This window comes from Sebastes umbrosus, chromosome 9 (genome assembly GCF_015220745.1).
Source record: "Sebastes umbrosus isolate fSebUmb1 chromosome 9, fSebUmb1.pri, whole genome shotgun sequence".
Lineage (NCBI taxonomy): Eukaryota > Metazoa > Chordata > Actinopteri > Perciformes > Sebastidae > Sebastes > Sebastes umbrosus.
This window is the reverse complement of record NC_051277.1, coordinates 16,188,549-16,205,055: the sequence shown is the minus strand read 5'-3', so window position 1 is coordinate 16,205,055 and position 16,507 is coordinate 16,188,549. Positions and strand designations below refer to the sequence as shown.

The 16,507-nt window shown below is 38.9% G+C and overlaps 2 protein-coding genes across 3 annotated transcripts; both read left to right on the top strand.

Annotated features, from left to right (window-relative positions):
* The first annotated feature begins 4,370 nt into the window (after window positions 1-4,370).
* On the top strand, window positions 4,371-9,379 carry smtnl1 (smoothelin-like 1). Of its 2 annotated transcripts, none has more exons than XM_037779199.1 (5): window positions 4,371-4,792; window positions 6,512-7,183; window positions 7,278-7,392; window positions 7,520-7,671; window positions 8,734-9,379. In XM_037779199.1, exons 1-5 carry the CDS (start codon window positions 4,725-4,727, stop codon window positions 9,107-9,109), a joined length of 1,383 nt encoding a protein of 460 aa, XP_037635127.1. In that variant the 5' UTR covers window positions 4,371-4,724; the 3' UTR covers window positions 9,110-9,379. The 2 variants fall into 2 exon arrangements, with proteins under 2 accessions (XP_037635127.1, XP_037635126.1); XM_037779198.1 differs by having other exon boundaries at window positions 4,371-4,799; window positions 6,516-7,183.
* Window positions 9,380-10,753: 1,374 nt separating this feature from the next.
* Window positions 10,754-16,308, top strand: LOC119494201 (transcription factor che-1-like). The gene is made up of 4 exons (XM_037779921.1): window positions 10,754-11,287; window positions 12,518-12,618; window positions 12,704-12,779; window positions 14,144-16,308. Exons 1-4 carry the CDS (start codon window positions 10,993-10,995, stop codon window positions 14,908-14,910), a joined length of 1,239 nt encoding a protein of 412 aa, XP_037635849.1. The 5' UTR covers window positions 10,754-10,992; the 3' UTR covers window positions 14,911-16,308.
* The last annotated feature ends 199 nt before the right edge of the window (window positions 16,309-16,507 follow it).

Genomic DNA, 16,507 nt, shown 5'->3' with positions numbered 1-16,507 from the left:
TACCTTTGAATTAACAGGTATATAAAATGATTCATTGTTAGATTGACAACAAGTTGAGCTGATTATTTCAGCTAATTAGGTAACAAATTAAATGAAATGGTTGCATGTTCAAATCATATCAAGGTCAAACAGCTGCAAAGCTCTGTGACTGCTCCTGAAGCAATGGGTGGGTGGAGCAGTGTTTAGTTAGCTTGACAACCAGTTGAGTATTTAATTGAATAATTAAATGAAAATCCATTCTTTCCATGTTCTGTGACATATAAAAGTGTTTAGCAGGCCAACTTTATCAAATGCCACTTCTGCCTCTCAGAGCAGACCTTGTGGTGCATCGGTAGCGCGTCTGACTCCAGGTCAGAGGGCTGTGTCTTCAAATCACATCAAGGTCAAGCAGTCTGTATACATTGGTGGGTAGACCAATTTGGATTTAGATTGACTAGCAATGGAGCTTTTTTTTTTTAATCTTTTAGTTTGACCTGTCCACAAACGTTTCAAACTTTGTGCTCTGCTATTTGAGAAAGAGAAAAACATTCACCTCATACCAGGATGCTGCCACTTTAATGCACATATAGTCCAAGAAGTAGAAAGACAAACACAACAGGCTTAGTGAGTCTTTCAAGGTCTCCGTTGTGGACACACACTGGGAGGACAAAAGTCAGTATTTATTTTAATTAATTTTATGTAGGCTATTCATGTTTTGAAAACTGAGTTGTATTTATAATATCAGTGAGTGCCAGTTGCATTGTGTGTGAGTCCCACTGGAGGGCAGAGCTGAGCTCATAGTTCATGTGAGGTGATGCTTTAAAGTGACTGACTTGTTTCAGGATCATCCAGGTGAAAAACGTTAGTTGATATTCAGGTCGAGAAACACTACTGGTATGTAAATTATTTCACTTGTTTGAAGGCTGTGTTGTCCTCTGATGAAGCAGTAGTAACGCTAGAGATTAAATGTTTAATAATGATGGTGTTGCGCATATAATAATCTAATTATGGTGGTGCTTATTTATTTATATTTGACGATGCTGCAGGCTTGCTTTGTTTATGCAGCATTTGATGCAACAACGCAGTGTTTAAAGGAGGTTATTTGACAGTTATATTCGGTTTATGTAAGTTTATGTTCAGCTACATAAATTAATTTAATATTTTATTCTGGGTGAAGTTTATCATTTTTATAGGAAAGCCTTTCTAGATGCCTGATTTGTAACTTTTGTGTTGCTTTTTTTCTTTCTGCACACTATTATTTTATTTCTAATGTTTTTATCATTGTAACTATGTTGTATGTCTTTTGTAGTAATATATCTTTTTTTATATACTCGTGTATGTTGTGAAGCACGTAGTAACCATATTTAGATAAGTACTATCCAAATAAAGTTATTATTATTATTACTATTATTATTATTATTATTATTATTATTATTATTGCTAATAATAATAATAATAATAATAATAATTTATCTGATGAACTGGTGATTTATCAGAAATATTTTAAATGTGATTAATATTTCTTAAGTCATTAATAATTTATTTACATTTATTGAGAGAAAAATAATTAGAAAATGCTGATGGAAAACATGTAAGCCAGCATGGAAATGTTATTAAAAATGGCAGTGACTGATATGTTTATTTTGCCTTTTTGTATTCTTTTCAAAGGTTATCAACCTGACAAACTCCTTTTACGTCAAACTGTCTTGTTTAAAGTCAATTCCTGTTTTGTGAAAGTCTTTAAATAAAGTCAAATAAAGAAGTAAAGGACTTGAGTAGTCCGACTCGTCCTCTGTGGTCAGACATTGAGAATAGAAACCCAAATAACTCGACACACATCCAGATAAGTGAGGAGAATATGACTGGCACAGTGGTGGAATGTAACTTTACCAAAGCACTTAAGTACAATTCTGCAGTATTGTATTTCACTTGAGTTTTTCCATTTTATGCTACTTTATACTTCTACTCCACTACAATTTAGAGGCAATTATTGAACTTTAGCTTCATTACATAATATGACAGCTTTAGTTAATAGCTACTGTGCCAATTCTGATTAATAATATAAAATATATATTAAATTATTTAGCTACCCAGCAGTATATAAAGTCATGAAAACTAGCTCCACCTTTACCAGCTGCAACATTAGTGATGAACACATTAATTATAATCCAATAATATATACAGTATATGATTCTGCAAAATGAGAACTTTTACTTTAAGTCTATTTATATGCTAATTTTTGTACTTTTACTTCAGTAAGATTTTGAAAGCATGACTTTTACATGTAACAGAGTATTTCTACACTGTAGTATTGCTACTTTTACTTAAGTAAAAGATTTGAGTACTTCTTCCACCACTGGACTGGCATGAGGCACTTCACTCAAAGTAAAGACAATCATTTGAGATGATCCCTGAACGATGGCAAAAAAAATAACGACAATCAAACAGCAGCTTTAACATTATCAGCGCCTACATGTAAATCTCTCAACATCTCCTTTGTTTTCCCTATTTAATAGTATCATGTCCTCTCGTTTTACAACAATACAAAGTGCAACAGATACATAGTTGTGCTTCAGTGAGTCGGTCATGAGCAGGAGGGAGTGGGACAGATGCACAAGAAGGCGTTGACATATTTATAGCCCCCAAGACTGAGACAGAAGGGAGGAGGAGGAGAAGGATGTGGGGGGTAGGAGAAGATAATGACAGACGGAGTGGGAAATAAAGATAGACATTTATTTTTAAAACCATCTGTTTTGTGTTGAATGAGTAGGTAAACTGTTCGGACAGGACGCCAAGTTGAGAAGTCGGACTATAGTCTTGTTTAACCATGCATCCACCATGAATTGGCCGGCTTTATCAACACGCCGCCTCAGTCATTGGTATGTTTTTATTTACCAAGCTATTCCTGGTAAAATTCCTTCCTGCTTATCTTCTCTTTTGATTTTGAATTATGGAAATGACAACTCCGCTTGCAGGACTTTTTGTGTTTTGTTGTTTCCAAAGTCGTAGCAAAATTTGGAAAGAAAGCTTTTAGATTGGATTTAGACGGACTGATCTTAAGCTTCAAAGCATAGTAACCCTGAATGAGTTTAAAACCAGGATGTCCAGGATGTTTTTTAATTAAAGACATTCAAAATAAAAAATGTGAACAAAGTGATGGAAAAGATTGCAATTTTAGGTGACAGGGTTTTATTTCTGTTAAGCACATTGGACAAAGTAGTGATGAATAACTTGTTTAACCCTCTGAGACCCACGTGATCGGGGGGCGATCCAGACCGACTTTACTGTATTTCAGAGGCTGTAGCAGGTTCTGTTTTGGAGCTAGATTGAAGGTACAGATATCCTATGAAACTATAAAAAAAACTAAGGAATCTATTGGTACCAACCTTGTCTAGCTTGTCAGTAAGGAGGCTAAATAACGCTCCAAAGTTGGGCTAAATTTTAGCAAGGAAAAACTGGCATTTTCAAAGGGGTCCCTTGACCTCTGACCATAAGATATGTGAATGAAAATGGGTTAAATGGGTACTTACGAGTCTCCCCTTTACAGACCTACTTTATGATAATCACATGCTGTCCAAAAGTCAAAAGTTTTTGATACCAAATCACAGCATGGCTTTTTCTATGGTGTTTCTCAAGGTGTCGTGGTGTCTTAATGTGGTATTTTGGAGGGATTATTGATCATTTTTATAAATTCCCGAGTGGTAAAAAATGGGCAAATTTAGAACCAACTCTGTGTAACAAATGATATCAACCCCAAAATTGCTGCGACAACTTATGAGACATACAGTATATGAGCTTGGGGATGAAAATTAATGTTCAGGTTCCCAGCTTTCAGATGATGTACACCACTTCTATGTGACATCTACTGTTGACCTGCTATCCCCTCCTAAAGACCCCCTGTCCCCTCTAAAAAAAGACAAAAAGGGGTCTATTTTGGGTCTCAGAGGGTTAATGAATAGACTTATCTAGCTTGAGGCATACTGACTGTCTCACTTGATGCTGATTTACAGTATTAAAGGTGCACTGAACAGAAGGCAGACAGGGAGAAATGTATTCATAAGAAATTGTGTACGACTCTCATTGAGATTTCATGAAAAAGTACCTTTAAATTGGTGTTTCCCATTTTGGGAAATACGCTTTGTTGTTTTCTTGCTGAGAGTTAGACGAGAAGATTGATGCCGCTCTCTTGACATGAGAGCGGCATCAATCTTCGAATAGGTGTATATATCAACAATTTACATTAAGAGCAAAGAGGCGGATTGGGTGTCTGTGAGCAGCATGTCTAATGGACTGCATACGTGTGCTTTATATATGTGTGTGTGTGTGTATACAGCCACGGTTTCCACAGCAAACGCAGCTGTCTGGCCCGTTGGATAGCGCCTATGTCACCGTGACTCTATTTCGGGACCCCGTGTTGTTCGAAAGGTCAGATAAAGAAGCATAGGCATCCTCACAAAGCAGATGGGTGGGGGTGTCTGGTGAAAGGGGGTGAAGGCAGATATCCACAAACCAACACACACATCACAAACACAGGGGCAGTGCTGACAGAGAGGGGGGAGACAGGGAAGCAAAGAAGAGTAGTGAGGAGCAGAGAGCAAGACATTGAGCAGGCTTCCTGTGAGGAGGATTGACTGAATGAAAACTTTCTAGGGAAGATAGATCATTTAATCGTCCCGGGGCGTTAGTTTAAAAGAGAGTCTGGTTTGACCTTTGATCCAGTGGATAAACAGACATTTCTGGACATCATGGATGGAGAATCGTCCAGCCAGGCGACATCTGAGACGACCAGTCAGACTGACACCAACAACAACAACAACCAGGTCTGTGTTTTTTACATTAAATTGCAGCGTAAAATTTGTCACATTTGTAAAAATCCATAATGACCGGTATCACAATCTGAACCAGGAATAGGCAGTGAGTGTATTTGTGACCATGGCAGGTGTTGTGTTTGGACAGTTGAAGTGCTTTTGGCTGAATTGGCTGTGCTACACCTGTTCTTACTCCTGTCTGAAGAACGTAACACACAGAGTCACTAAAGTTATGCAAAGCAATGCACACACACACACACACACACACACACACACACACACACACTAACACACCGTGGAGTTTCCTATTCCCTCTCTGATGAGTCACCGGTGCGAGGCCTGACCTGGTGTGGCTGCTCCTGCAGAGACATTTTAACAGATTATACAGTATTTCAAATGTGATTACATTCATCTCAAAAATGAAAATTGTGTATGCAACATTTTGTCTCGATGAGATCTGAAATCATTGAAGATTTTAGTGAAGTTTCAAAGCAGATTGTATGACCCTCAACTGACACAACTGATCAATAGCACTCGTGTCAGAGGAAACATCTTGATATTTAAATGCAGAGAGCCAACAGGGTTTTGCTTATTGATTAGTTGCGTGCTTTAAACGTTTTCATTTGGATGAAGTTGACCTTTATTTGAGGTTCAGGTGTGAACTACTATTAAAAACTACAGTAGGCTAATTTCCATATGAAAGTTCAACCTCTCAGCCGCATTCAGATAAGTGAGATACTCAACAAGTCCCCGAGTGGAGCTTCAGGTCTCACGTTACATTATTCTCTGTGGTTCGAGGACCATGTAATCCCTAGTAAAGCATGGACACTAATTTTAGTACGTTGTACATAATGTTACCCTTCAAACAGAAGTTCTTAGTAATAGTTCAAACAAGATTGTCACCAAGTTAATTAAAAAATCTTCTCTGTATTTTTTAAATCAATCAAAACAGAAACCTAAATTTATCTCGGCAGTGAAACTGGAGCAGGATAACAACAGCATGTGTTCGGCTTCCACTTGTGTGTGTCCTTATTTATTGCCAGTATTGTGTTGTAATAGTAAATATCTCAAATGCTTTAGTGACTTCTGTAGTAGTTTGCACACCACTAAAACTCGTAATTAGCTCCCAGACTAATGAACATGTCTATGTCTAAGTGAGGCAGGGGTCGTCGGGGTCGTTGTCTGAGCAAACAGTATTTTACATTGAGCTACAGCTACTTCCCCCATGGCTCAGTCAGGCTTATTTTAAATTATTTGCATGACACAGTGATGATTGAACATCTCCGTTCAGAAAAATGTTAAAAATATTTGTTGGCAGATGTGAGATACATCATCTTAACTAAAAAGAAATAATAATAAACATAGGTTTTAGTCTGCGATTTGGCCAATAACTTTAACCATAAACATGACTGTGGCCAAGGTAGAATGATGATATTGGAAATGGAAATTACTGTACATGAGCAGCCAATATCCATACACCATCCAATTAAGAAATCTGTATACACTCTATATATATTGGCACTTCCATAAGAATAAATAAGTATTCAAGATAATCCACACGTAGCTTGGACGAACAACTTTTAACCACATCTTGTGTCTTTCCTCAACAGATTAAGTTGCTTAGTTATCACAGAGAAATAATGTGTATTGTTTTCACACTTAAATTCCTGTAACTTTTATCTGATTTGATGCATAACTAAACTCTATTTTACGCTGCTTGTCCTCCAGACAGATGAGCCCGAGCTTGAGGAGAGTAAAGGGAGAGAGCCTCCAGCAGAGGAGACAGTGGAAGGTCAGGGAGATAAGGGGGAGAAGGGGAAGGAAGATTCAGTACCAGAGCAGGGAGGAGAAGAGGAAGGCAGCGCCGGAGATGCAGACAAGCCTCAGACTCCTCCATCAAAGCATACCAAATGTGACGCTGAAGAAGCTGAAGAGGCTAAAAAGGCTGAAGAGGCTGAAGAAGAAAAGGCCTCCGCTGATGTTGACTTGAAAGATCCTGAACCGACGAGTGGAGAAAACGATGGGGAGGGAGAGAGGAAGGAAGACGAGACAGGTGGGCAGGTGGAGGAGGTCAAGAGTTGTGAGACTGGAAAAGATGGAGAGGAGATGACAGACAAAAACAAAGAGGAGAAGAAGAAGAGCAAAACAGAGGAAAAGGCAGAAAAAGATGTGAATGAAAAAGCAGCAAAAGGGGCAGAGAAGACAAAACAAGTCGAGGAAGCGGATTTAGAAACAAAAGACAAAGGAAAGAGTAAGGAGGTAGAAAAGCAAGGGAAGCCCAAAAGAAAGAGTGGTCCTCCCTCTTCTTCTGTCTCCCGACCGAGACCCTCAGCACGCTCTATTAGAGCAGCTGCTAAAAACGACATCATTGCCAAGTTCCAACAAGGTGCACCAGAGTAAGTCATTGTACCCAGTAACTCATATAAATGACAGTAAATATGGTCTCATAAGGGTTTCATTAGAAATTGTGCAATACTGTGCCATTTTTAGGACACCGGCACCACGCAACTTCAAAATTCAGAGGTCATCTACGGCCGGGGCTACAGGAGCTTCAATCAAACAGAAGATGCTTCAGTGGTGTCGCAGCAAGACTCGCAACTATGAGGTGAGCTCAACACACTGTCTTCATCACCAAATTTCAAGATTTGTCATCAAGATTTGGGACCAGAGGACTTCTAAAACAAAATAAATAAGCCTCAGTGTGACTACCTTCCTGTCCTTTGACCTTTCAGGGTGTCAACATAGAGAACTTCTCATCGTCCTGGTGTGACGGGCTGGCCTTCTGCGCTCTGATCCATCGTTTCTTTCCTGATGCTTTCGACTTTAGCTCCCTGAAACCAAAGGAGAGGGAGAAAAACTTCACTCTGGCCTTCCAAACTGCAGAGTATGGCGTTTTTAATGCTCTCCCCTTCATTGCTTCTCTCAGCTCAGTCCAGATCTTTATTATCCCACAAGAATACATTGATGTGCAGCAAAAAAGCATAAAACATTAACACAATAACAACACAATAAGATAATTGATGTTTAAAGTTCTTTAATGTCATACAGTATGTAATTACAGAGAAGCAGTCATTGGCAATGAAAATCTTGGATCTCCCTCTTACAATGCTCATTATCAGAGAAAATAATGCAACTAAAGAACAAAATGATAATTCAAGACATAAAATTAAAATTAAATATATAACATATATGGAATACAAAATAAAATAATATAAATATACACTTCATTTTACGGCCGCAGCAGGCAGTTGTCTTCAGAGAAGAAGCTCTAAAACCCACAGTTAGACACAGTTAGAGAGTTGGTGAACACAGTGGAGCATTTAGCAACTAAAGAAGCAGACATTTCCCACAGGAGTTGGTAGAGCTAAAAGAGAGTTAATATTTGACTTACATTCATCAGGACAGAAACATGACTCAAAATGAATGATAATAACTGCTGGATTGCAAATAAGCATGATAACATGTTTGCCATTTCAACTTAAAAGGTGATTAAGTCAACGTTGTGTTCATAACTTGTTTCTGCTGCCCCAAGGTGGCCAAAATAATAAGTTATTACTGCTAAGAGTGCTTATTGGACATGGGATAAATGAAAACTTGAACCTCTTGCACCTACGATTCTCAAACCTCAACCTGTATCTTACTAGAGGGAAGGATGTCAAATCCCTCAGAGAGGATAGTTTGAGTTGGCTATGTTGAATTTAGCTTTGCATGCAAATTTGCTGGATAAAAGTCAGAGAAAGCTGCTGCTTACCATAGATTTTACTCGTTAATGTTGCCCCGTTGATTAGTATTTTGCACATTTAAAATGACCTTACGAATCAGTGAGAAGGTCAGGACTCTCTCTCTGTATAACCTATATGTCACTGCTTTGTCTCACCTCAGCTCTTTCCTTTCCTTTCCTTTCCTCTCCTCTCCTCTGTCCCCTTGTCACTTCACTCCCTGGCAGGTCCCTGGCCGACTGCTACCCTCTGCTGGAAGTGGGTGACATGATCATGATGGGTAAAAACCCGGACCCCATGTGTGTGTTCACATATGTCCAGTCCATGTGCCACAGCCTCTCCAAAATAGAGAAAGAGAGGAAGGACAGGAAGGAAAAGGAGGAGAAAGACAACAAGGTTGATAACGAGGGAGAGGAGAAAGATAAAGGAGAGATGTCACCGGAGAAGGACGAGGAAGAGTCTGCTGAGGACAGGACGATGGAAAGCCAAGAGGAGACACAGGGAGATATTACAGAGACAGAGGGGGCTGGCGAGGATGAAAATGCACCGAAGAGCTGTGAGACGGAGGGAGATGGAGGAGTGTTAGTCAAGGCAGAGTCCTAGAAAAAAAACTGATGGCAAACAAAGACTGAAAAGACCAAAAAGAGTGTTGATGGTTGTGGTACTTCAATGAGTAAGTCTTAGTTTGGTGTTGGATTGACTGACTACGTGATGTTAGTTAACTGCAATCCTATACAGTATGTTTGAAAGTGTAGTCTACTATGCTGTGTATTTGTTGCATATGTTTGTATTGAGCACATCAAGCAGAAATGTTCAGTTCCTTTATTTGCTGTGTGTTTATAGAAAACGTGAATTAAATAATGAACTTGTGAATTGGAAAATTGATTGTATTTGTGATGCTCAGCCAAGATGAATGGGAATGAATTATGACAACAAGACTATGGATGATGTATTCACAGGTAGTAGTATTAGGACCTTTTTATAAAACGGTCACTATATCCTGACAGTAGTGCATGAGACAGGTAATCTGAAAAAAATGATGTGCCTCTGTGTCCTCCGGTAGCCTACTCCTAATGGCATCTGCAAGATTTCACAGACCAGAGGAAAACAACCAGTCAGAGCTGATCTGAGGTCTGCTGTCCAGCTTCCATCTATGAGAGCCATCTGTCTATCACTCGTGAACCCCGATCAAATGGTCAAACTAGGCAGCGCTGATCAAATATGAATCAATATTCTGTTACTGCAATGCCTATTTCTCAGCTCAAATGTTTTCAGAAACATGTTGTAGTGTACTGTTTAGCTGTAAAATGAGAAAGTTTGTGACCTGGCAGCCAAAGTCTCCCGTCACGGACTAGATAATTTAAAGGTCCCATATTATAAAAAAAGTGAGATTTTCATGTTCTTTTATTATAAAGCAGGCTTAAGTCCTGTATGCATACTGTGAAAGTATCGAAACACTCAATCCACAGGGAAATACACGCAGCCCGTATTCAGAAACTCTACATTTGAAACAAGCTGTAAGGATTTCTGCCCATTCGTGATGTCACAAATATACAATATTTAGACCCTTGACATAATTTTAAACGTAAACATTCTAAATGTGTTCCAGTTTATTCCTGGTTGCAGTGAATGTGAATTCTCTTCTCTTCCTGTTTTTTCATGGTGTAATGGATATGTGACAATGTCACTTCCTCAAGCAATAGGGATGGCAGACACTTCCAATCATCCAATCACATTGATGTTGTGGTGTTTAAAAGAACACACACCACCATTTTATCTTCTTAATGTCCTGATGAAGGTCCTAATTGACCGAAATGTTGACTAAAAAAGCAGAGAAAAGTGTGTGCGGGAGCAAATCATTTTTTTGTGAAAAAGTACATATTGGAGGGGATCTACTCCCAGCACCACAAACAATTTTGAGAATGTGCATGTTTTGTATGTGAATGTCATCAGCTGACAGGAAGTACACGTGGACCCAAGCTGTTGCCTAGCAACGTAATTCTGTTGCAATTCCGTCAAAATGCACTAAAACGGAGCGTTTCAGACAGAGAGGGTAAATACAGGCATATTCAGGCTGACAGTATGAAGAAAATAAAGGGTTTTTTTTAACATTACAGCATGTAAACATGTTCTAATAGAAACACAAAATACAAGTATGAACCTGAAAATGAGCATGATATGGGACCTTTAAAGCCTGAAAACAAGAAGTTCTTTTCTCAGAATACTTTAATTACAATATGCTGAAAGGTTATTATGGACTTTTTGCCTAAATGATGCCAAAAATATACCACCTACTGCCACTTTAATAAAAACAAACACTGACCACACAGAGGAAAGCGTGAAGTGAAAATGCGCCTGCTTTCTAGGGATTACGGTAACCAGCGTCATGCTACCGGAAGTGCTATTGTGTTATCTCTTTTGTGAGCTAACCCAGCGCTTGTGTCGCGCTTTTTTTTACCAACATCTCAGCGGCAGCGAAGTGAAACATGTGTACGAACATGCCTCCGGCTAGTCTGAACCTGGAGTCGCAGCTGTTGTCCATCATGGACGTGCTGGTGAAGGCGGCGGTGACTGAAATCAGCCAGTTGTTCTCGGAGGGCTCCTCGTCTCTCCGCCTTCATCTCACTCAGAGCCTGAAGGAGAACGAAGCTCTGAGGATGAGGATGAAGGTGATGAGGAGTGAGCTCTTCTCTCTCCGGCTGCAGACCAGGAACAACCGGCCGGCCAGCCGCTTCTCTCCGATCAGAGGAAACATCATCAAACCACGAGCTAGATCACAAGGTAACGAGAGTACTTTCACTTTATAAACACCTACTTCATACTGGAGTAACAACACGCTCCTCCTCCTCCGGATGATTGATGTCTATTTTAATTAAAACGTGCTGTAATGGGTTAATAAACTAATATTATTAAATAACAAACTACTCTTTATCACGTGACACATACACGAGCATGCCCCTCGTGCCCCTGAAAGGTGGTCATCAGGTGATCTGATTCACCTGACATGTTTAACTTAATTATGACTTTAAGTTAAGTTCTTTATTATTAAGGTAAGTGTATGCCCATTTCAACTAAAACTAGTTTTAAAGAAAACGAAAGTATAAAGAATATTGGAATACAATATAAACATATACCTGACTACTACGACTAAAGTATAAACATAGAATAACCCACTATATACATTAGCAAAGTGTGCAATAACATACTATATACATTAGCAAGTGTGCAATAACATACTATATACATTAGCAAGTGTGCAATAACATACTATATACATTAGCAAAGTGTGCAATAACATACTATATACATTAGCAAGTGTGCAATAACATACTATATACATTAGCAAGTGTGCAATAACATACTATATACATTAGCAAAGTGTGCAATAACATACTATATACATTAGCAAGTGTGCAATAACATACTATATACATTAGCAAAGTGTGCAATAACATACTATATACATTAGCAAGTGTGCAATAACATACTATATACATTAGCAAGTGTGCAATAACATACTATATACATTAGCAAAGTGTGCAATAACATACTATATACATTAGCAAGTGTGCAATAACATACTATATACATTAGCAAAGTGTGCAAGTTACAGTATTTTGTTCTTCAATAAAAATTAATTGAGGTAGTAAATGTGCAAATATGTGCCACAGCCGTCCCAACTTCTAACATGTTCATCATATTTCCGAGACTTTAAATTGTATTCAGCTTTTTGATATCTGGTACAGCTAATTAAATATTATTATTATTATTATTTTTGGCATAATATCATCAATATCTCAATTCAAAGAGTGCATATGCTAAAGAAATAATACTTGGTACACAAGTGGCTCAACATATTGAAAGATCCTCTCAATAGCGCCACCATGTGGCCAATTATAAAGGCCTTAATCTGTTTTTGTTTATTTTAATTAACAGCTAGAAGCATGATTCCAGTTCTCATGTGTGCAGCATGTTCAGGAGATTGATGCATTGGTCTTTTTTCCCTTCTAGTTGTCATTAGGCCACCAGCGGCTCAGAAGACTGTCGTTGAAGCTGCTTCTATTTCTCTCCAATCAGAGAACAAGACTTCCTCCTCTGCCACTCAAGTTAAGGTAAATACAAGTACTTTCAGTAACTAATAGTTTTTTTGGTTGTTTTTTTTTCTTTTGCTCATGCACATGTGTTCTTATTTGTTAGTGTGCAGATGTGGAGAGCTCAGATGTCATCCTGATCAAAGACGAAGACGACGTGGGAGGATGTGGGCCAGCTGGAGGTGAGTCGTCAACAGATGCAAGAGGATGACTCGCAGGCAGCGGCTACACAGACAATACTTATTTAGCATTGTTAGTTGTACCAAATCATTGTTTGTTTAGCCTTTTCAGGAGATTTGTTGACATACAGTAAATCATGTTTAAGGAAATATCTAAACAGAAAATAGACTTTTTAAAGGAACAGTGTGTAACATTATGGGGGATCTATTAGCCTAAATGTAATACAATATTCAAGACTATGTTTTCATTAGTGTATAATCACCTGAAACTAAGAATTGTTGTGTTTTCGTTAGCTTAGAATGAACCCATCATATCTGCATAGGAAGCGGGTCCTCTTCACAGAGTCCGCCATGTTTCTACAGTAGCCCAGAAAGGACAAACCAAACACTGGCTCTAGCTAGAACCTTTTGCCTTTTTACATCACCTGAAGGCCACTGTAGTTCTCCGATACTACGTGCCGCCGTCTGACTTCCGTTGCTAATACAATGAAGCTTATGTTAGGTTGGATTTGTTAATAAGTCGGCTCCCAGGGTGATTTATTACAACACAGTGTGCACTGAAACATGAGGAACGGTATGACTCAGACATGACACATAACTATTTACAGTCCGGCACTGTCTGATTCCACACTAGAGGAAGAGAGTCACTGTACTCATTTTTTTAACTTATAGTTAAAATTAGTCTCTTCGGGTTTTTGCACACATCATTGCAGTTTGTATGAGAAAGATGAAACATTGGTAATTTTTTCTGTATAAGGCCGTTAAACGAACTGCCTCCTTATCTATGTTATCTCTACTAAGTAGTTGCAACCTCATGCGGACAGATAAGAAGCGTCATTCCTAGAACCCGCACCTTTTTTTTGCGCCCTCATCCTGGTGTGAGCTACAGAGACATTTTAAACTAGATTATTTTGTAAGCATGCAAGTTTTTAAAACCAGGATTAAGGATTATTTGAACACTGAATGACAATTCTCTGGTTGATGCAACTTGCTGTTAGTTTTAAGTCCGTTGTCGATATTGTATGAAATGTTTTATATGTTGTTTTTGACTTTTTGCTGTTTTGTTTCTTAAAGTTTTAAAGCTTGTGTTTTTATGTGGTGCTTGTGTGAAACTTTTACGCCGTTATCTTGGCCAGGACCCCCTTGGAAATTAAAATCTCAATGGGATTATCCTGGTTTAATAAAGGTTAAATACAAATTAAATAGTCAGAACTTTACAATCACACATAGACTTTGCTGAAGCTACTTTAAGCGTCTTGATTCAAATTATGTCCTTGCAAAGAATTTTGTGACTAATACGTCCCAGTCTAAAAGCTTCATACACAAACACTGATTCATAATGTCATTTTATTTGCTCATTTTTTTAGGTCAGGATGACTTTGGGAACCGCAGTACGCAGGGTGGTGTTTCTACAGGGACGCAGAATGTCGAGTCCTGCCTGACGGGTGATAATGAGGAACTGAGAATCGTGAGTGTTCACGGACGCGGGGAAGGGCCCCTGCAGGAAGAGAACGACGCCCTCTTCACTGCCTCTGAACTCCAGGCTTTTAGCTCTCTCTCTCCCAACCACAACATCACCCACGACAACCTCCTGAACTTTGCCACCGGTGCCAGTGACAGAGCCCAGATGAGAGGGATGCAGGAACGAAATCCTTCCACCCAAATGGCTTCAACAGCATTTAATCCTGCAATAACACCACAAATAGTTGGAGCTGATGGTCACGTGGGGCATCCCAGTCACGTCAGCCAGTTCGCCCAGCAGCAGTTTCCTCCCGCTATCAACAAATCTCTTGACTGCAGCTTCTGCGGCGAGCACTTCCTCAGCCGCGAAGACCTGATTGTGCACAGGGCGAGTCACACCGGGGAACCGCCCGTTCTTTGCACCTTTTGCGGCAAGTCGTTCGTCAACAAGACCACGCTGAGCATCCACATGCGCATACACACCGGGGAGAAGCCGTACGCTTGCACGCAGTGCGGGAAACGCTTCACGCAGAACGGCAGCCTGAAGATCCACCTGAGGACTCACTCTGGGGAGAAGCCGTACACCTGCAACCAATGCACCGCCAGCTTCAACAACCCCAGCAACCTGCGCAGGCACATGATCACACACAATACTAACGGAGTGCTCCTCTGACCATGAAAGATGCAAAGATTTAAAGACTTAAACGTGGAATTTTTAAATTTTTTCAGCATGTTACTTTTACTTACGCAGTGTGTGTGTTTGGGGAATATGTGTTTCCTGTGGCAGTAACTCATGTTCTTGTCCTTTGTGTTTGTGTAGTTTTGCACACTGCACAAGAAGGAACTCGCTCCGGTGAAATGAACTTAATAAACTAAAAGTACACCAATATATATCTTGACAACTTCCCAGTAAAATCAATGAACTGTGGTTCAAAATAAGGACACAAATAAACATGATCTCTGTTCAATATGAAGAGATCTTTTTAATTCTAGAAAAACAAGCAACAGGAAACAACCTTCAAAACTAATTATTACTTTAATTTAACTAACATAATGAAAATGCCTTTTTTTTAATTTATCTTTTCTTTTTTTTATACTGTCTGAAAAATAGACAAACGTATGCCTTATTCATCATTCAAGGAGAATATACAGTACCTTAACTTAATTCAAATTTGATAATATGGCCTACTGGAATTTTTTTTTCAATGAAATAAAAAAGAAACAAACAGTTATTTATGGGTGGTAAGGATAAAATCTATTGTGTTATATCACAATATCGGTATATATTGTGATATAGTAGATACTCAAGAAAAAGAGTTTATCTATATCCCACTTGAAGGTATCTCATTGATACAACAGCCCTGTCAGTCCAGTATCACCATAAGGCAGTCCTGCTCAGTGATTTGTCCACATTTGGCCTAATGCAGATATTAAGGGGGGATCACATTTTGTAACTGGTCTGGAAAAATCCAGTTATGATATGGTTCATAAATTTCTATTGCTAGTAAGTAAGTAAGTAAAACTTTATTTATATAGCACCTTTTTAAACACAGGTGCTTTACTATAACATCAGTAAAACACAATACCGAGCCCATATAAGAAAAATCAGAAATACATACAAAGGCAATGCAATTAAGAACTGAAAACATACAGCAACCAGTTACCACACAGATCAAACAGTATATAAGGCCATAGCACCCAACCCTAGGCACATAAAAATGTAACCAGAATGCTAATTTAAAGTGTTTTAAACTGAAATTCCCAGATACACAGACTAAAGTTAAGACTTGGATTCATTAATCTGAACATTATAACTTATTGGATTTAGAAATGTTTGGTTTACTGTATAGGAAGCTGCATACAAGGAGAGAGACATGTACTCCTCTTTTATTTGTATGTGTGTGTTTTTAATTTAAAAAGCAAACTACCTCCACTGTTGTCTCTGTTACTGCTCTCATTCCCTCTTTTTGTACTTCCCAGATAGTTTCAGACTGGGCAATAATGAATTTAGTGTGTATTTGTAATCTGGATATGCAATCATGAATAATAAATATAGATTTGTTTAACAGCTTTCAGCGTCTGACAAGTCACTGGTCATTTTACACCTCTAGGGTGCAGCATTGTCTGTGTTCCCAGTGATACTGTGACTCAGGTTTACTCATACTGTAGCACTGTGTGGGGGGGACTCATGAGGAAACTGGGGGAAATTCCTCACATTGTTCCTCTTTCCACCCTTCCCACATTGAAGTATTGTTTATCAGATTCAGGAT

What these genes read in the sequence shown, in the direction of transcription:
- smtnl1 (XM_037779198.1), top strand. Translation starts at nt 4,725, where the DNA reads ATGGATGGAGAATCGTCCAGCCAGGCGACATCTGAGACGACCAGTCAG. An exon ending in CCAACAACAACAACAACCAG is followed by an intron (nt 4,800 to 6,515) that starts GTCTGTGTTTTT and finishes CTTGTCCTCCAG; the next exon opens with ACAGATGAGCCCGAGCTTGA. An exon ending in GCAAGACTCGCAACTATGAG is followed by an intron (nt 7,393 to 7,519) that starts GTGAGCTCAACA and finishes TTGACCTTTCAG; the next exon opens with GGTGTCAACATAGAGAACTT.
- LOC119494201 (XM_037779921.1), top strand. Translation starts at nt 10,993, where the DNA reads ATGTGTACGAACATGCCTCCGGCTAGTCTGAACCTGGAGTCGCAGCTG. An exon ending in CCTCTGCCACTCAAGTTAAG is followed by an intron (nt 12,619 to 12,703) that starts GTAAATACAAGT and finishes CTTATTTGTTAG; the next exon opens with TGTGCAGATGTGGAGAGCTC. An exon ending in AGGATGTGGGCCAGCTGGAG is followed by an intron (nt 12,780 to 14,143) that starts GTGAGTCGTCAA and finishes TCATTTTTTTAG; the next exon opens with GTCAGGATGACTTTGGGAAC.